Below are 21,116 nucleotides of genomic sequence, written 5' to 3' on the forward strand. Positions count from 1 at the left end.
CAGCCTTGTCTCCACCTCTCCCAATGCATTGTTCTTGCATTGCCTGATCTGCTTTTGGACAAGCTGTTCTCTCCTCAAAAATGCCTTTCCCCCACTCAATCTCCTGTCACATTCCTGTTCAGATATGCCTATTTAATGAGTTCTCTCCACACTCCCAGAATTAACTTCAATCTCCCTTCTGTTTTCCTAACAGATATTGCCATGACATGGTAATGTAACACCTCTGGGAAGCAATGTCTTGTAGTGGCTAAAAGTGAGGAGTTGGAAAACAGAATTTGAATCCTGGCTCTATCACTTACTAGCTATGTAACCTTGGGAAAGTTACCTTAATCTCCACGAGCCTCAGTTCCCTCACCTATAAATAACAATAGTACCTACATTACTGTCTTGCTGTGAAGAATAAATGTTCTTAGCACAGTGCCTGTCATCACACAATGAGTACTTGACATTACTATGAGTGGATGAAGAGCTCAAACACGGCAGATAAGAATACTGTGGTCTTGTAATTTGAAGAGTTAACCCTCAGAGTAGGACCTGAAAGTGTAGCCATCTTAAAGTCATGTGGTGACTTCCTTTGTAAAGGCATATGTGGAACTGTCAGATAGTGGAAAGCAAATAGTAGGCTCACACACACCTTCATTGAAAGAGCTGACAGGGGCTGCTTTTAGGATAGCTCATCTTTGGTTGTGACATATGACACACAAAAAGAAACTGGATGTTGCACAAAGGCAAGACTGGAAGGCAACATGGAGATAGGCCTTAATTTCTTTGCAAAGAAAATCTGTCTGGTGATGTGGAGACTTCCAGTACTACTTGTTATAAAATGGAGACATTTAGGTAGTGAAGGACAATTCAGCTTAAATGAACAAACTTCAAATTGAGAGCCCGCCTTATTTAAAAGGAACAAATTTCCTCTACTTATTTAAACTTACTTAAAAGGAACAAACTTCCTCTATTGAAGTTTGTTCAAATACTCTTTCCACTATTTTACATTTGAGTTATAACACTGGGAAAAGGTAAAAACAACAACAACAACAACAAAAAACTGTTATGGAATTCATTTCCTTACAGGAAAAAAAAAAACAAAAAACAAATTACAGCTACTGCCAGATGAACATTATGTCTAAAACAAATGAGGGATTTAATGCATTGCAAAATGCCACTTGGAGGGCTTTGGCTGAGAAAAGCATTCAAACTTTATTCCTTCACATGAATGTAACTATCCCCATGTGCATTGGTCTCAGGTTAGAAAGCTCTGGGTGCTTTTCCTAACCAACTTAATGAGAAAATTTAATTTTCTATTGCTAGTTTTTAAAAAAATCAAAAGCTGACTAAACACAACAAATTAGTCGAAAAACCATTTACATATCCTGAATTATGTTTCTAAAGAATAATAAAAAAAAAAAACTGCCTTTGCATTTATAGAAGAGAAATTTAGAAAAACACTTTTATAGTATTTTTTTTATGCTCTTTTGATCATCTGTGCTGGGTTTTAAAAATTCTTGGATTGACTTCATCATGCAGGAAAGCAAGGTAGCAATTTTTTTTAAGGAACTGGCAGTGATGTACTTAAGGGCTCAGCCCTTTCCTTCTGGCGGGAAGAGACTGGATCTCATGGGGAAAGAGGAGCCAAGAGTGACTAGGAGGGGAGGAGGCTGCTCAGAACTTGCTGCTCAGGGCTGACGGCAGCTTTTTATAGGCTGTGTAAAACGAGTGTATGGTGGCAGCAACATATAGGTGTGCCAAAGAAAACGAGTCTGCGTGTTAAACTCTGGCATGTGCACCACAGGCTGCCAAGGCACGGCACGGTCCTCAGGCTAATTTTTGATGTCCTGCCCCAGAAATTAAGTAAGCCTGTTTCCATTTATTCCATGAAGATGGTGAGTGGTTGAATGTTTTGATGTTATAAAAACTCCTGGTACAGAAATCTGCCATTTGGGTTACTTTCATTTAGACTTTTTTTTCAGATTAGACACATCTGAAAAAGAGCATCAGCAATTCAATATTCACATCTATTAATGCAAGCAGTTGCAGAGTGGCAGCCCATTCTAGGGTAAGCAGGAAATGCTATCTGATCAAATTTAGGTTATATGTTAATGAATGAAATACATAAAATGGGACATTTCTTTGTTTTTCAATGTAAAAAAACTCCTGCCAAGTCTGGATGACAAGACATAATGTTTTACTTTAACCCTTTTTCCATTTTATTCTCTGTACTAAATTGTAAACAATTTCTGAGATTTAGTTCATCTTAAAATATGGGTCATACGATTTAAGATTAAATTTCTTAAATTCACAATGAACTCAGTAAAAAATTTCTCCTTTATTTCTTTTTATTGTTTCCACTATCTTAACCCTCAGCATAAGACCCCTGGTCCTACACAATTGACTCAAAGCCTTGGGCAGGTCAAGAGCTCTTTACCCTTCACTAGTAATTCAATGCTATTGTAGGAGAGAGACATTCTTTTCTTCCCTTTTCAATTGCAGAAACATACCAAACCTGAATTGAGTCCAGGACTGGGGGAAAGAATAATTTTTATTAGTTCTAACGTAGCTCGATAGACACACTTCAAGACAATATTTAAGAGAGAGAGAGAGAGAGATACAGAGAGAGAGAGAGACAGAGAAAGGGCTTTCATTTTTTGTCATAAAGGGCAGAGTGGTTACAATTTAATTTCTAAGAAAAATTTTATAGAATAAAATGGCCTAACATTTCTTTTTCTTCGTTACACACATATGAGAAATATAAACTAAAAGGACATCTGGAAACTAACATTATTCAGCAATCAGAAAGGAATAATCCAAACCATTGAAGTTTTGGTGGAGACAAACTTAATGAGATTTACAAAAAAGAAAGCTGTAACCTATTGAAATAAAAAAAAAAAAAATCCATATGCATTTTACCTTTCGGGCAGTTCCATAGCAAAGTTCTATTTCAGAAGCTCTTTGTAATATGAAACCCACTGTAGATAAGATACAACAGGAAGATAGTCTGTTTTGCAGCATCAGGAAATCAAATTGGTTCCAGAAACTAAGTTACATGACAAATGGTTTAATAGAATTGCTAGAATTGAAAAGCTTGATTGAATTATTTTTCATAATCATTAAAAGAAGATTTTGAAATAACTTTGCCATAGCTGTTTAGATTTTTTGGAGGGAAGGGTGTTGCAGATGTGGGAAGACATCTAATTTTATTGGCCTTTTAAATAAAGTGTTATGATTTGTTATCAAAATTTAAGAGCTCAGTGGTGATGTATTAACTTTTGTTTGTAACAAAAAATTTCAGACAAAACAAAACTTGATTTAACATAACTAATATATGTTAGGGAGGATTAAACAGGTTAGCAAATATACATTTTATTATCATATTCAAGGTATTTTTAATTTTAATCTTAGTAGCTAGCAATCAGCCTGTTTTATTTTCTTAAAAAGCATCTAGAAAAGTTCATTAAGTCTTAAACGAGTCTTAGATTTTAGGAGAGACTTCTAAATGGTTAGCAAGATGTATCACTGACAAAATAACCCGGCTACTAGTACCCGTAGGTGAAATGAAATGAAATCATTCTCCTGACTCAAGTCAGGAACAAGTTAAATATCATTTAGATCACAGCACACGACTACAGAGATTTAGAAGAAATCATGCTTAAATAGGATGTGACTGGACGTTTAGACTATTTTCTAAGAGTCAAAAAACCTTTTTCCCTTTCAGTACTTACAATCTTTGAAGACTAGAGCCGGGTCTCTGTGAGGCAAGACTTGGGCAATGATGTGTCTCAGGGATTCCAAGGTTCTGTCCATCTTGGGTCTGCCTGTGTAAGCCTGCTGCACAGTGTCCTCATGCCTGAATTCTTGCAGTCCTGGACTGAATTTGTGCAGCTCATTGATGCACAGGATTACCAAAGAATCCCTTTTAACATCTGCCAATCAGACATTTCCCAGAATCTAAAGACCCTTCAGGGGGCCCTCCTCCCAGGCTCACTTATCTTTGTTGTGTGCTGAGCTAATTAGCTCTAAAGGCTGGCTGACAGGCTGGTTCCCATTGCTTCCTTCTGTTAAACACACCCACCTACAGGCCAGCTGGGGAAGCTCCCTCATCATGGGAACAGCTTTCCTCTCCAGCCAGATTTTGCCTGAATGGTGTGGAACTTCCTAACTTAGATATTTCTTTTTGGTCCCCATCTTCAAATGTGCTGTCCCCAGGTATACAGAATAAAGAAGATTACTTCTCAAGGAAATTTCCTTGGTAACCAAGTTGTTTCTAGCTTAAGACTTACAGCTCAGAATCAGTATAATCTATATTGTTCTTTGGTAAAGAAGTGCTACAAAGATTGTGAATGTAGCCACGCATCAGATTATGCCTTCTGTTTGAATTCAGCAACATCTCTTTGGGAGCCAACTTTTTAATTCCCTCCCTGCACCCCTACCCCCACCCGCAGCCCAAATTATAGTCACTTCTGATGAACAGTGGCAAGTAAAACCTCACAGACTGACTTTCAGCTTGCCTGGGAACATCTGTTTCCCTATTTATCCTTCAAAGCAAATCATTTCCAAGATTGTCTTTAATGAAGTCTACTATCACTTCCTTTCATTTCATGATGTTTTTCTACTGAAAATTTTAGAAGCAAAAAAATTTTTTTGAAAAGAATATAAGTAGTTATTAAAAGATCTTAAGAAAATGGAGATTCTTTTTCTACTTATATCCTTGACTACTTAAAACATCTTTCCATAGGAGACATAAATATAAGTCATGGAATTCCATTGCAGTGATAAGGATTTGTAACAGATGTAAAAGAACTGAGTTTAATGGCTATAACCTGCGTTAGTTGTTGAAGATTTGTTGAGGACTTCTTTACTTTTATTTAAAATATTTTTCTAGGGTAGGCACAAGAGATTGCTTTCCAATTTTCAGATTTCAAAATTATGTTGTATTATATGATTAACTGAAACCACTCCTTTAAAGTCTATATAAAAAGAAAATGTTTTCCATGTGATCAGCTTTTTCACCTAGTTGGTAGAAGGATGGGCTTTATAAAAAGAAACAGGAGGAATGGGGCCATAATTATAATTCTTATTATAACGACTATAGCAAATGCCCACAGGGATTATATGCCACACACAACAGAGACTTGGGGCTGTCCCAGAGAGCAAAGATATTATTATAAAAAAGAACTTGAAAGAAGCAGCATTTCACATTAAGATACTTATTTAGTGTCCCAAAGTGTACTTTACATGAGCTGTACTAAACAGGATATCATTAATATCCTTGCCGTCTAGGAGTTTATCATTTAAAAGAGAAACTGGAAGGTTTATAGACTAAAAACTATTATATATTAATTGGTCACAAAGTATAAATGAATGCAGTTACTTTCAGTGCGATATTGAATTGGAAATGAAGATATTTCAGGTTCCAATTAGAGAAACGAAAAATAATATGGAATTCTCAAAGGAGTGAGACTGATGAAAATAAAAAAATTAGAAATGATTGATGCTGGGATTTCAACCAACAAATAGACTTTTTATGGGCTTAAATTTAATTCCAGTAGTACATAAAAATATTTTGGTTGTGTAGTGTGGTGGAAGAACACTGAATCTTGGATTAGTAAAATCTAGGATTGATTTTTGTTATCTATATAACTTTAAAGAAGTCACTCATGTTTTCTGGGTTTGGAGTCCTTACCTATAAAATTAGGGGGTTGAACTGGATGCTCTCTTTCAGATCTAACATCTATGATTCCATGACTATATTGCAAGCAAACACAAATATCATCACACATTTTATAGCCTTCTGGAAAGGTATGTATTTATTTCTTAAAAGCTGGACTGGTCTTCAAACAACTCACTTTTACTCCCACGGTCAACCTCATATCCATTCACCGATATGAGAGACACAAATTAATTGGGTGAATTCAAAGATACCTGTAATGCTAACTAAAGTAAAAGCAAGAATTTGTTAAGAAAATTAATCTTCAACTTCCACAAGACTTTTCTAAAGAAAGTAAACTAGAGAACCCCAAAACAGCTTTGCAAAGATAATGTCATAAAAATATCATATTTTAATGTTATATTTTAAGAAATGAAAAAAGAATTCTAGAAAGGTAGATTATACAACATTCCAGTTAGTATAGTTTCTTCTTTCTCATTAGGCCCTACCATTCAGCAGTTTTCTGAAACCTTTGCTTACTTATGTACTTCTTCCTTGCCTGCCATAAGGACATTTCGCCTTAAAGTGCTATTGTAAGACAGTCTAGAAAAACAACTTTGTGGTTTCTTACCATTATAATGTGGAAAGCACTTGATAGAGATAGAAGAGCCTGAGAAATCCCTGTGCAATGTGTCTATCTTAGCACAGATTCTACATACAGTTCACATGTTAGATTTCACTGTCAATCTTAACCATTTGTACAGGGATAGACCAAAAGCAAAATCAAAGTATTGGAACAAGGGTAGATGACTACAGTGAAAACCAAAATGATGTTTTTACAAATCCTGTTAGAGTACTACTCAGAAGTATGAGAAATGACATCGAACTGACATATTCACTGATCAAAACTTATCAACCAATATTAGAAGAGGAAGACTCAATGCAATGGCACACTTACCAAGCTCTCAGCAAGTATAGAACTCTTTCAGAAGATGAGATATCAAGGTGGTATATTTTGCACAAATTCATGTACAATGTAACAAAAAAGTCTATGGAAACAATAATTTTGCTAGTAAGGAAAAGGAAATGCATTCCTATCATTCCAGTAATATTTTTGTTGTTCAATAGCTCATTTCAGGTATAAAAATTATAAGGAGGCAGGGGCCACTAATTGAAATAACATTCAGAAAGTTAGAAAACATAATAAATGCATCAAAGAATCATCTTTAGTCAAAAACAGGAAGGAATCCCCACCATACTTCTTGCTTCCCACTTCATAATCTGCTCTGCCGTGGAGAAGACTGGGGTAAGTGAAGCAGAACAGTGGCCGGTAGGTGAGGCTGCAGTAAAGTTGGAGAGTCTACAAGTCTTGAAAATTTCAGCACGAGGCACGCAGACTCCAAAGAATAGGTCCACAGTAACCGAACCTGAGCCAATTTATAACTACTTATCTCTAAAGAATCATGTGACTGAGGGAAGGAGAGGCTGCTGATTGAGATTTAGGAAGGTTATGGTCTCTGAAATAATTTCTTAGTTTACATGCTAATACTGCCTTGATTCTTAAAAATTTACAATTTAAGATATATAAAATGAAAAAGAATTGGGGTCATGCGGTTAAATACGGACAATAAGAAATTTACAAAAGCAATGAGAAATGACTGACAGCAGCTCCTTCCAGATTTCAGTGGGATATGGGTAGGGCCTAAATGCTGGATTGGCAAAAGAGGGTTAGAGCTGTGTGTGTGCTTTTAGGGGTGTGTGGGAGGGTGAAAGAGGGCAAGGGCCAGGAAGAAAATAACTTTGCAGAGGTAATGGCTAATGACTGGTAAGTATCAGCTTTGTTTAGCCTCAACTAGGAAATGACCAGTAGGAGGAATAAATGGCTTGTTAGCATCAACTTTATTTTTTTTTTCACCTGAGAAGGAACAAGTAAAGGGAATGAAATGGTTGCTCAGTGTTAATTTTACTATCAATTGAGAAGAGACCAATGAGGTATTTGAATCAAGCTATTAATGAGAGGGACAGTTAGTAAGGGAACTTCAGATTACTAGATAAAACGAGTTTAAAATCACCGGCAACATGAAAGAACTTAATCTCGGACTTTTTTTCATTAATATATATCACATTTAGGAAATCATCAATAAGTATTAATCTGTTGAACTACATGAATTAGAAAATTGATTAATACTCTACCTACAGATTAAAGAAATATACATTTCCTCATTTTTATAGAAAACTATGAAAGTTCTTTCCTGAAATAATTATCCTCTGCACCAGATAAAACCAGTAGTGAACTGTCCTTTTTCCTTGCCAGGGCAGTCAGTCAACACTATTAACCAGAAAGCACAACGAAAGTAAACTTGTTTATGTGAGCTTCCGTTTTTTTAATATATATATGTGTATACACACACACACACACACACACACTACATATGCAAAATATATAATGTATATTGATATATGATTATATAATGTGTGTATATTTATTTGTGGATCCCGAATGAGCCCATGTCATCTTGTCTTATGTAACCAGTTACCCAGGCCTGTCTTGGTATTTTGTTTCCAATTAATTCTTCAAGCAATACTTTGGAGGCCAAAGATATCATTGGGGGAGGCTTTGCTAGTTCATAGGTTAACACTTTAAGGATAAACTCAGAGTTATTTAAACATAGAATTTAAATGTTCAAATTTACCAGATTGGAGATAATGATGCCAAGCCCTTGGGTCAATAGCTATGTTTGGTGAAAACTGACTACCTTAACTCTGGCTGGCTGACTTCTAGCTTAATATCTATTTTGAAAAGGACAGTTTAAAAATTTTTGGTTTGTTTTTGGAGTGGATTTTACCAGTAGCCTTTATTTTCTTTTTCATAAAAATTTATCTAATTATTGGTCCCACATCCCCTGCATTTTCTTGCAACCCGCCTCCCGCCCCTGCCCCTACACACAAACACACCAGATCTCACTGTTCAGGACAGTAATTTATTTTGTTAGGTGTTCAGGAAAAACCTTTATACGAGTTGTAGCTATAAAGTGATGATAGTGGTTCTAAAAGACGTGTCTGAACTCCAGCTGAGTCTTGAGCCACTCCTCAAATAAAAAGAGATGATGTCTTCTATAAGGGGCATGCTGAGGGATGATACACCCAGCTGACATGGGCTAATTGGAGCTACTTTTACTTTCTTTAGATAAAATCATGTTTTGGGGGTAGTTGTGTGGAATGTTTAAATATTTGCAATCAATAGTGAGAATATTAAAATGAAAATCTGGACTATGAAAAATTAATATTAGAATAAAACAAACATAGGCAGAATGTTTATTGGTTATAAACAAATGACTTAAACCTGAGATTAGTTAATGGAGATGTTAAATTCAACCAAGCCAGTAATTTCATAGCTCCATATATTTTAGATGAAGCTTCCTGTAAAGACTGCATGATTAGAATGCTCTTAATTCAATTCAGGCTACACTTATAGATATGCTTACATTAAGATAAAAGCCTTGTGCCCATCCATTTCACACTGTAAGTTATAATTTCCATTTTACTTCCTATGCAGTCACTACTAGAGCACTGCACTTAGCATGCAGACTGCTGACACAGAAGAAATATTTTTCAAAATTTGTTTAAAGGAGGAGGAATAGGAAACTGTACACAGAAAGGGGACCTAATTTTCTATATACTGAAAACTGGAGAAAGGCCAAGTAGAGAATAATGTATTCTGATCCTCTCAAGGTACCTCAGTAGCCTTGAGCTCAAAGCAAAAGAACTACTCCCCCAGTACCACCCTGCTCCTCTCCCACCTCCCCATGAAAAAACGGAAATATCTGACTTAGGCTTCCGTCTACTGAAATGGGGTTTCTTGGGCTTGTGAGAAGATAAGAAGGCTTATTATGGAAAACAACAACAAACTCCCCCAACTTTGTTTTCTGAAAAGGAAGGAAACTTTCTGGAGGATTCAACCTGGACGTGGTTGAGGACTGTCCCCTCTCCTACCTTCACAGGACCAGGAAGGCAAGTTGTGGATCTTACTGATTCTGCAGAAGGCACCTCAGGGCTTGATACAAAGCTCTAAACTGCCTGAGTATGATGGTTTTCCTCCCAGTCACCTTTCTGGTACTTAGCAATTCCATTTTTCCCTCCCACTCACTCTCAACCTTATTTACTCTATCTGAGCTTGGGCAAGTAAATTTACAAATATATGTTCTCATCTCTAAAATAAAAACAAGGTCATAAAGAACCTCCATAACTCTAGCATAATAGGATTCTGTTTTACATTGTCTTAACCTTAGTACTTAGGCCGACTGAGCAACCGTTCAGATTCTCTTCCAGACCCTCTCCAACCCACCGTTTAACATTAACAATACTCCCTTAGTTCTCCTCCCTCCTCTCCCCAATCAAATCATTGCATGGCTCAAAATCTACAATTGCTTTTTCCTAATACATCAAATTAAACCTAAAAATTCAAAATTGTCTTTAATTTGGCTCTTTGTAGCACAACACCCATTTCTTAACTGCAGCATAACAAGCATACCACATTCGTTTGTCTTCTGGATTTTCTGTGTGATTTCCTCTTTGCAAGCTCTTTTTCAGTCTTCCTACTCAAAAATCCCTTTTTCAAAATGACTCACCAAATTACTCTGGCCTTTCACTTCAAAACTGTCCCCTCAGCAGTAGTCAGTGGTACCAGGCTCTTTAGTATAGTCCACTTTGTTCTACCCTGTAGTTGTGTTTCTTCTTGTCTTTAAAAGCAGTGGAGGCTTTCAGCCAACAAAAAGTTATCTTAAAAATGTGTACTTCTTCTAATATCACTTTGTACACCAAACACTTAGAAAACTGATGTGCGAACATATTTTTCTTACTAATGTAGACCAAACTTCGTCTACAAATAGCAAAGATATAGTAAGAAAAATTTATCTCCAGTGGTTATTTAAAAAAAATGGAAGCACATGAAATAACATTTGTATTAAGCCATATTCCTACTTATAAAATTAAGCCTACAATAATCTGATTCTAATGTTATATAAAATATTAATTTTAATGTCATTATTTACAATATTAAGGTAAAAAGAAAAACCTGCGGTCTTTAAAATCTAACATTAGTCTTTCTAAGTGTTGTAGGTTTTGGGGTTATCCCCACACTCCTGGTTATTATACAACTGTGTTAGCTCATGGCTATTCTGAACTTTACCTCATCCTCAGTCTTATGCAGATGAATGAGATGGTTCCAGTACTTCATTAAGCAAATCAAGGTCAAACTGAGATATGGTCTGATGCTCTTCAGGATGTTCTGAGGAGGGATGAACGATGAATATGGTGAGCTTGAGTCCACCCAGAGTACGAAATCTGTGACATGGAATAAACCTACACCTCGGGAAGTGCTCTCCTGAGAACCTTATGGACTCATCCTTCTATCCTGTGGAAGTAGCTGATAAAACTATAGGGCAGCAAGTTTACCAGCTGAGTTCTTGAAGTAGGCAACTATGTGTTTTGCCAGAAAATTTATCAAGTACTTGACTAAGAGAATGATTATCTTGAGCTGCACTAACCCTCTGGTTAGCACTTTTTAAAGATCTTTATGGTTCTAGGGAAAGTTCAAAGACAGCCAGATGTGTGCTAAAGAACAGACCAATAGCAACCAGTATGACAAAGTCAGCAGAAGTATAAACTGCGTATATTATAGCAAAAGCTTATCTAATGGAAATAGCAAGGTGATGATGCAAGGCTACAAAGCATCTGTGCATCTTGATAAAAACAGAACACTAAAAGGATCTAAGTTGAAATATCAGTGACCTTGAAAATAGGAAAGATTTCTCTGGAATCTTTCTTTTGATAACCTTAGGTCATTTGAGCAATGCTTAAATATATAGTATGTATCTGGCACTGTGCTAAACACCTTACAGGTGTTATTTAATCTTCACAACAACCCTGAGACAGACACTATTAAATGCCCTCTATTTGACAAATCAAGTTAGGTTAGAGATGCTACAGATAATATTTGAGGTTTGGGAAGTGGCAGAACAAGATTTAAACTTGGAACTCCCAGATTCAAACAAATGTTTTGTTAAGAATCTCAATACACAACTTAATATTAAAATTAAGCTTAATTGTTGTTTTTGTTCACAGTTCACTATGAGTATTTTAAAATGTGAGGATTACATCTTATCTGATAGGGCAAATTCTCTAATTTCTAATTGCTAGCTAGCTACTCACAAACATCTTTTAAAAATTGTTATGATTGAACTCTGAATCATCTGTTTATGTTTGTGCATTTGACTGATTTGTTCTGTGACCCACAGGAAATCCTTAGCTATTAAGGTTAAGATCTATGTTTGTCTTCTTAGTTCCCTAAATAGTAATTTTATGCAGTAAGTATCCAAAAGTGTTCCAAATCAACTGAGTAGGATGAAGTCACATTTTATTCTCAATTTGCTTTTGACACTGAATTTAAGAAAATGTATTTTAAAATAAACGTTCTGTGGTTCTAGTAAGCTGTCTTCAATACTATTTTATGTTGTTAAAATGTTTTACAATAGACAGATTATAAAAAAAAATACATGAATTTAAAGACACACCTAAAATTCAAAGCTATGTACTTTCAGAAAAAGTATAAATTTTCAAGGGAAGTGGGTTTGATATTTTCTTGTACTTATATTATTAAAATGAATTTATTAATTCATTTAAATAAATTCATTAATTAATAAATTTAATAGGAATTACACATAGCCAAAAAAATTTTCCAAAGTTGAAAGGTAATCTTTATTAATCTTGGAAAACTTATTTCCCCTAGTAGATCATCACAGATGCAAGTAAGTAATTTAAGGTCATCTTGTCCAAGAACTGTGGGGTCACATTGCCATCTAGTGGTCATTTTCTGCTGCAGGCACTGTCCCTTTCTGGCCTACTGGAGAGATGTTGAAGGGATTTGAGTATCATCAGGTACATATACTTACTTAATCACTCATTTCACAACTTACTGATTATAAAGTCTCTGAGGGAGGAACCATGTTTTATGTATTTCTTTCTTTCTTGTACTCAGTAAGTATTTGTTAATGTTGAAGTGAAAACACGTTCTGGAATCACCCAGCTAAGAATGTTAACAAACTTTTTCATTTCTCTCTTTACCTCCCACATCCCTAACTTTTCCACTCCTACTGAGGCCTGAAGAAAAACTGACTGTAAAAACTGCGGTGGGACTATCACAAGTTTCTGTTCCCATGACCATATTACCAATTTAAATAGCAGAAAATAAAAATTATGCATTACTGGCTTATTCTTAATACTAGAGAATAAAAAAATAGATGGTAGTGAATTTTTTCAGTGGTTAAATAAAATGCAACTAAGTTATTAAGCAGAGATTCAGAAAGATGAACATCATTAAAATTATAATTCTAACAGCTACACTTCACTGGATGCTTATAAAGTGCTAGGCATTATTTTAAGTATTTTCTGTGTACTGCCTCATGTCCTCAAAACAACTAGAAAGTAGGTACAAATCCAATTTTATTTTATTTTTTACAAATCCAATTTTAACAGTCCAAAAAACCGATGTGGTCAAGCAGAGAAAGAGGGACAGAGAAATATGACTTGCCTAAGGTTGTTTTCACTACTAAGTGAAAAAAGCTAAGATTTGAAACCAAGCAATCTATGTTTTTGGTAGAGAACAAAAAACAAAAAAAGTGGTGTTTAGATTTTAAATACCCAAATATTCTTAATAAATTATTTTGAAATAGCGTTTAGCAGATGTATCCGTCAACTGGAAAACTAAATTGCTTTAGTAGAATTACTATAATTATTTCTTAGAAAACGTGTATTAAATGAGTCAAATTTATATATAAAAGAGGGTTTATTTACCTATGTATAGATTTGCCTCTGTCCAAAAGAATTCTAAAGGTGGCTTAAAAAGGGATCATAGTAACTTTCCGAAAAATATTCAAGATCTTAAATATATTAATCTCCCCAAAAGCTAGCTGCTTCCAAGCTTGACTTAATATTTTGCATGTTTTCTCTCCGCTGCTTGGTAAATATATTTGCTTCTCCTTTTTGCAATCGACGTCTGACAGTTGATTTTTGCTGTTTTGTCAACTGACGTTTCACCTTCTGCTTCACCAGTTCCTGGAAAGATTTCATGAATTAGTATCACTGATAACTGACCATTTAGATAAGGAGTAAACATTCAATAAAGTAAAGATTTTACACTGCTAATGTTTCATATTTCTGTTAAGTGCCTGAATTTTTAAAATACTAATACTATACAAACCAGTAATAAAACACTAAATTGTTATAAAATAGGACAAATTACATTCCTAATTAGAGAAATATAGAATATAGCAAAAAGTATAGTCACAATTGTTTGAAAAAACAGCATAGTGCCACCTAGTGCCCATCAGGAAAACTAAAAAAATAATCACAAAACCAAAATACCTCAAAAACAAAACAATCAAAAACGGGATAAAAACTGCTTGTTCCTCTGCTTTCTAGATAAAAATAGGCATGTCAGTGTAGTGGGAGATTGTTTGAAAGTATTCACTACTATTAAAAACATACCTAAAATATATCCTCATAACCGCAGGTGTAGAAATGACCTGATGGCAGCAGTTACCCATGGAAAAGTCTTCATATGGTTTTTTGGGAGATGCGAAATGCTTTCTCATAATAAATAATCATAAATTTAAATTATTTCTTATTATTCAGGACATAGGCTGCCAATGTCACAAGGCTGTCAAGGTGAATAAAAATTCTGAATATTCCATTCACAGTAACCTTTTCTTCCTCTGAAGCATTACAGCCTGTTATTTAATTGTATATAACCTTGCATCATCCAACTTATCTCCTAAAAAAGATATATATACTGCAAGGGTTGAAGCATGGGTCTCTTCTTAATATGCCCCACCCTATAGGGACATTTATTAAAAATATGTCCAGTTAAAAAATTAAAGAATGATGATTTGAGAAGTAAAAATGGGTTAGAAGAACTAGTCTGCCTAATGTACTGCTTCTTGGATTGCATATATATAATATAAAACTTGAGATCAGATGACTTAAATGTAGACTGGAGTATTTTACAGTAAGCAGACTATATTCAATTAAAAAGCTTTAATTAATTATCCTTCTTTACTTCGGTCTAATAATTTTCAATGGGAGTAAAGATAAGAGAAGGAGGATGAAACAGTGAAAGAATCAGAACTCAAGTTCCTGCAGAGGCTGATACCCCATGAGATGCAGTCCCCCAAACCTAGGAAGGCCAGCTACTTACAAGGATTTGGTTTCCCAGAAGTTTCAGAACTGAAAGCAGCGTTGGCTGAAAGTTTAAAATAAGAGTGACTGACCTCTAGGACCCTTCCCTACCCCAGGAAGCCAGGCAACTCTCATCATCCCCACCCTAGCAAGAGACAAGCATCTTCTTTACTACAACAAAGACAACAGCAATACCTTCAGAATTCTGAAGGAAAATTATTTCCAAACCACAACTCTAATACTTAAACTTCCAATCGAGTTTGAGGAAAGAATAAAAAAAACATTTTTAGTAATAAAAACTCTCCGCAAAGTTCACTCGATACTGGAATCTATACTGCCAATAAAGAACTAAAATCAGTAAGAGAAAGAGAAGGAACTGGGAAAGAAGGCATCCAATAGGAGATGAAAAGTTCTAGGAAAACAACAGTAGAACATACACCACGTTTAAACTGGGGGAATTCAGAGATGCCTCCAGAATATTTTTAATTAAAAAAAAAAAAATCGATTTCTCTTCCACATATTCTGCTGAATTTCCCCATGGTTCTTCACTTCAAGGAATCCTTAAGATGATCATACCAAGCAGTTGAAGAAAATAAGATAATGGATTACCATGCATGTATCTCGTCCCAATCCAGGACAATTTACAAATCCTGTAAGGTTAATTTTCTTCATGTTAACAGAAGAGGGAGAAATATCCCATTCTGTATGTTTTTTTAAATGATGAAACATGAAATAAAATTCTGGTGTACCATTTCAAGGAGTATATATAAAAAAGTCAACAAAACCCACATATATTGTTATTGTTTGTTGTTGATGGTGGCTGCATACATATTAAAAAGAATATTTAATTATAATTAATGTTTAATTATAATTTAATTCTGTTGCGTATTAGAAAGAACAGGGTGCATAAACGGCAACTTTGCCAATAAACAGGAACTAAAAAAACTATTTTAAGGAGGAAAATAGAACTAACAATTATAATTTCAAAGAACATAGAGAAAAATCTTTTACCTCTGCACAGACCCTAAAACAACTATCATGAAATTAATGAAGGTACAAAATAAAGTTCATTTTCTCCTGACCTTTTTAACAAATAAAATGTGACCTCAATGTGACCAAATTTCCAAAAGAATGTAGAGTTAAGATGATCAATTTGTTTCCAATGACTAGAGAAAAACCTTGGTTGATCAAGCTAGGGTAAAGATATGTTTTTTCTCCTTAGAAGGCAAATTTGTATTTTATAATGCCATTCATTGTAGACTTGACCCCATTTTAAACTTTAAGTTCCTGCTGTTAGCAGCAAGGGAAATGGGATAAAAGTCAAGATCTAAAGATAATGTCAGTGCCATTACCTTTACATCACCTTTAAGACAGCATAAATTAGAATCTAAAGAAAGTAGCATGAATTAGTAATCTCACTTTTCTTTACAGGCAATTGTCAATTTTATACCACTGTAATAATATATAAAAGCGCTTATGCTTTAAATCTGAGAAATCATAAAAAGGAGGGTAAATCTCAATAAGTATAGAAAATATCAAAGCCAAGAGTGGACAGGAAACCATAAAGTATGAGAAATTCTTAATAAAGACAGGTGATAATACTTAAAAGATTTTTATCTTTTAAAATAATCAACAGATATTTCAGAGATTACATAGATTTAAATTTTATGTTTAGAAAGCTGGTAAACTACAAGGCTATCAGAAAAGAATATATAAAAATCAATATATTTCTAGAATTCCATTCTTATTTTGGTCTGACAAGCTCTTAACTTGTCTTTGGTCTGACACGTTTCTATTATCAAATAACGGTCCCAGAACTTCTAAAAGTATGCTATATTATAAAATACAGTACTCATTTTTAGCTTGTTTTTGATAATTCAGATTTAATTTTGTAAATATCCCTTATTACCCACCATAGGACATACATTTCAACTTACTGACAATATATGTGAACTTGGAAATGAGAAGTTCAGGAAAAAAAAAATTTTTTCTTTTGAATTCGTTTTCCGCATAATTTCATTTTCTCCTTTTTACCTCCTAAGCTGATTTTCTTCTTTTGCTCATTTTAAGTTATCGCTGAAAACTGCTTTCAATGGTATTTAACATAATATCTTTAAACAGAAGAAAAAAACCCAACATACTGATTATGTAAATTTATCTCTCTCCTTAAAATCTACAAAGGAAACAAACTGATTCTTCCTCTTGGGGTAGTCCAGGGAGAAGGCTGGCATGCAGAAAAGCAGGGAGGAGCTGGACTATTTGTGCTCATTACCCTGTCCAGAAAAATGTCCCTTAGAAATTCTTTTGGACGCTGCTGCTAAATGTCCAACAAACACTTGCAATATCCAAAATTTTTAAATTACCTACTTTCTGTTTCAAAATTTAAGAACAAACTAGTGAAGCAGATACATCTTCACTTCTGCTGCAGTGGTGTCACTAGCTGGGTAACCTTGACCTTGAGCAGTCATGTAACCTATTTGGGCCTCAACTTCCTTATTGTTAAAATATAAGGATGAGATTATATGAGAATCTACAGAGTGGATCTAAATTTCTATGATTTTATCCTTCAAATTCAAGCTAATTTACATGCTGCCTTTTCCCTGAAAGCTCTCATCATTCCAGCTAAAAGCTGGAATGTAAAGTACTCTCTCTCCTATATTACTAAATTTGTATTTACGATTTTACACTATTAACATGTGAGGTCCAAATGGCTGAGACTGTCTTGTACATCATGTAATCCTCACAGCACCTTAGCTCAGTAATCTGTCCACAGTAGTGAACTAAAAAACATTTGTAAATGTTGAATAGTTACCGGAGGAATTGTTGAACAGCTTAAAACACTGCCTGCAGAAGTAACACTCAGAGTTCTTGTCCTATGTTCACAAATATCTTCCATATTTTCATCTCTAAAATTTAAAAAAATCACAATTTATCTAGTTAGTTTTTATAGTTAATTATGCTTTACATGATAATAAAACTTAAATATAGAATACCTCAGAAATACTATATTTAAAACTGTGAAGGTAAAACTACCCACGATTCAGCCAAATATATTAACAATTTTCATTTTTCAGCATTCTGATAGTCACTATCAAAATTTCAAAATATATCCACGGCCATGCTACCCTGAAAAGCCTGATCCCATCTGATCTTGAAAGCTAAGCAAGGTCGGGCCTGGTTAGTACTTGGATGGGAGACCACCTACCTAGGAAGACTAGGTGCTGTAGATGTAAAAAATAAAAAATAAGGCATTGTAAGCTTACAAGGCCCTTGCAATCTGTGAGGTCAACAAAGGGTTGCCTAGCCTAAAAATTAAAAAAAAAAAATCAAAATAGTAGAAAGTTTTGGCCATCAAAATTTGTTACCACTTAGCCACAATTCATGTCTTTTCCCCACAAATCTGTCTTACAATCTAAATCCTTGAGACACTTTCTTGCCATCTTCCTAAACAAAAGCAGATGTAATGGGAACAGAGACAGTACTTTACATGGTCTACTATAAGGCAGAAAAAACTGCAATGATAGAAACTAATTTGTTTTATACATTGTTTAAAGTTTAATGCATAAGAAACTCAGAGATATTAACTCTTAACAGTTAATATTTTTTGGCAACATGTTATCTTTAATTTTTACTTTGAATATTAAAAATTTTACCCAACATGTGTTCAGAGAAAACAAATTATTCTGTACTTAGAAGACTTATATAGTTTTAACTTATATAGTTTCTTTTATTACTTACTCAAAATCCTGAGCCACTGCCACTCTTGATTTTAATTTAATTTTACATGTTTATTATTCAAGTGGTAATAGTCTTGAGTCTCAAGATATGGTTATAAGGAAAAGGAACACAATTCTTGTGTTTTGATTCACAGTAAAACTCTAACAATAAAGGCAGCCTTAGGATGTAAGCTTGAACATGTATTGAGAAACGCCTAATAACTGGACTGCTGATTTAATTTTAATTGTCATATTATTATTTTGAAATAAATAAAACTATATTTCATTAAACTACCGTTCTTTGATTCTGGATAAACTATCCCAAATCTAAAAATTAAATTTTAGATCTTTTGCTAAAGGCTGAGGCTGATTAATATTTCTAAGAAAAAAATTCTTAAAATATAAAATTAGATAATTTTACAAGAATGAATAAGAACAGAAAGTTCAAAGTACCAGAGAAAATTCACTGTAAGTAGATATTTTATGGAGCACATTTACTGCAGATTTATCGGCCTATACATAAATTAAATATACATTAGGTGTATAATTATGAAAATATATGATCTGTATTAATTCTCTGAAAGTAATCAGTTTGTATTTTAAGGCAGACTGCTTAAAATTGAATCAATATGCTATCTAGAATAAGGTCAATTATAGAGAATAATTGGAATTTTAACAAAAGGGTTATTTGCTTTCATTTTACACATAATGGAACAGAATACAGCTCTGTCACGTCATTTGAAAAAAATATTTACCAGAATTGAATAAAGTATAGTTCTCCAGATTAAAAACAAAAAGCAATCAACAGAGATCTATACCTGAAAGGCCTGAATTCTTTGTTTAATGATGACAAGGCAATCAGATGAGGGCATTCATCTTCGTACTCTTCAGAGCTCATGGGGATTCCGCCTTGATTTATTTTGCCATCTTGTCTGGTGTCACTTTCAGTTTTGTTTTTCTCCCCAGAAAACTTAGGTGCAGAATTGTTTTCAACAACTTGCCCTTTTAATTCTTCTAAAGCTTGATTAAATTCAGTCATTTCAAAATTGTATGTATCATTGCTCTCCTTTGACAAACTGTCTTCCTTTATTTCTTCAAGATCTCCAGATGATCTGCAACAGAAGTCAACTGATTCACCTATAGAGTTTTGTTCACTTTGATTTTCTGATCTACAAACCTTTGCTTTTTCTGACACCTCTTCATCAGAAAATGAGAACTCAGATCCCTCATCTGTTTCAATATATTTATCATCTGGACCTACTGGATGAAGCAGTTCATCATCTGCCTGCATTTCTTTTGTGTAGCCACTGGCAGACACCTCTACATCAAGAGAGTCTTCCCTCCTAGAAAAAAAAGAATATCAAGCATTCAGAGAGAGGAAAAAAGCCATCTGACATGGAAAATATTATTGATGAATTATAACTCTCAAATGAGTTTAATAGTTCCTACATTTAAAGATCTTTCTTTACCTGAAATGTAATACTTAAATTACTTAAGTATACAAATGTAAAAGATATGTGCTGGTTGTCATTTATAAATAAAATGACTGTGAAAAGCAATATCTATTAGTAGAAAGATTATAAAACCTTTGATATTTACTAAAGATTTCTCCTTTTAAATTATGTCAACCATCCTGAACCAGAAAATAGTATCTTAACTAAGTATATAAATTGAGAAAATATGGCTTCGAGAATGTACATATAATTAAGTTCTATGAATCAATTAAAGATATCTCCTGTTCTAAATAATGAAGAAACACAAATTCTGAGAAAAACTTGGCTTCTCTTAAAATGGATTATTCACATAGCATCCTACGTTGAATAAAAATTCTTGAATTTATGAGAAATTAGGTATGTTCCTCCCCCAAATTCAGTAATGGACCAAAAGCAGGTATTTTCTAGTTTTTAAGTTTCATTTATATATGACACAGCAATGATACTCAACAATGATTATGTGTTGAAGGTCGCTATTTGGAAATTTTTTAGATAAAAGTGTTAACTTTTAGAACTAAATAAATCAGGTCTTTAACAGAGTTCAATCATTTTCAGCACTGCAGAGTACAAACCTGATATCACTAAAGGTTGGATAAAGTTCACTTTCATAGCTGAAACGTTTGATGAAGAAATCTCTAATGCATTTAACATCTCTGTCAAAATACCTGCAAAAACAAGAATCATTTTTGATATAGGCTTTGTTACTCAATTTTTTCCTCATTAGTCTATGCCAATATCCTTATGTCATTTGGTATGACATTTCTACTTCTTACATGAAAAAGGATGTTACTCAAAAGGAAAAAAAAGAACTAGTCAACAGTGTATTTGAAACTTAAAAGCAGAGGAACTAACAAGGATCTAAGCTGTCAAAGGTAGACAGTTCCTATAGTTAGAAACCTCAAGGTTTCCTCTTAGTATGTGTTAACAGACATACTAAGAGAAGGTAAGACAAATAGGAATCATAGAAAATTTGAGGGCAGGTTTCCACTTTTTCCTCTTTAGTTTCTAGTCTGTCAGGTTTTTTTTAAATAA

General features: G+C 34.1%; 2 protein-coding genes across 2 annotated transcripts in view; both read right to left on the minus strand.

Moving 5' to 3' along the window:
- Window positions 1-4,382, minus strand: part of LIX1 (limb and CNS expressed 1) — a 45,130-nt gene extending 40,748 nt beyond the window's left edge. The window contains exon 1 of the mRNA XM_006913241.2: window positions 3,717-4,382. Coding sequence (XP_006913303.1) covers window positions 3,717-3,798 — 82 coding nt within the window. The 5' untranslated portion in view covers window positions 3,799-4,382. The remainder of the gene's footprint in view (window positions 1-3,716) is intronic.
- An 8,741-nt stretch (window positions 4,383-13,123) lies between these two features.
- RIOK2 (RIO kinase 2) overlaps window positions 13,124-21,116 on the minus strand; it is a 20,135-nt gene continuing 12,142 nt past the window's right edge. The window contains exons 7-10 of the mRNA XM_006913242.3: window positions 20,657-20,749; window positions 19,410-19,934; window positions 17,688-17,781; window positions 13,124-13,753 (exon numbers count right to left, since the gene is read on the minus strand). Coding sequence (XP_006913304.1) covers window positions 13,589-13,753; window positions 17,688-17,781; window positions 19,410-19,934; window positions 20,657-20,749 — 877 coding nt within the window. The 3' untranslated portion in view covers window positions 13,124-13,588. The remainder of the gene's footprint in view (window positions 13,754-17,687; window positions 17,782-19,409; window positions 19,935-20,656; window positions 20,750-21,116) is intronic.

The sequence above is a fragment of the Pteropus alecto genome, unplaced genomic scaffold, assembly GCF_000325575.1.
Source record: "Pteropus alecto unplaced genomic scaffold, ASM32557v1 scaffold20, whole genome shotgun sequence".
Classification (NCBI taxonomy): domain Eukaryota; kingdom Metazoa; phylum Chordata; class Mammalia; order Chiroptera; family Pteropodidae; genus Pteropus; species Pteropus alecto.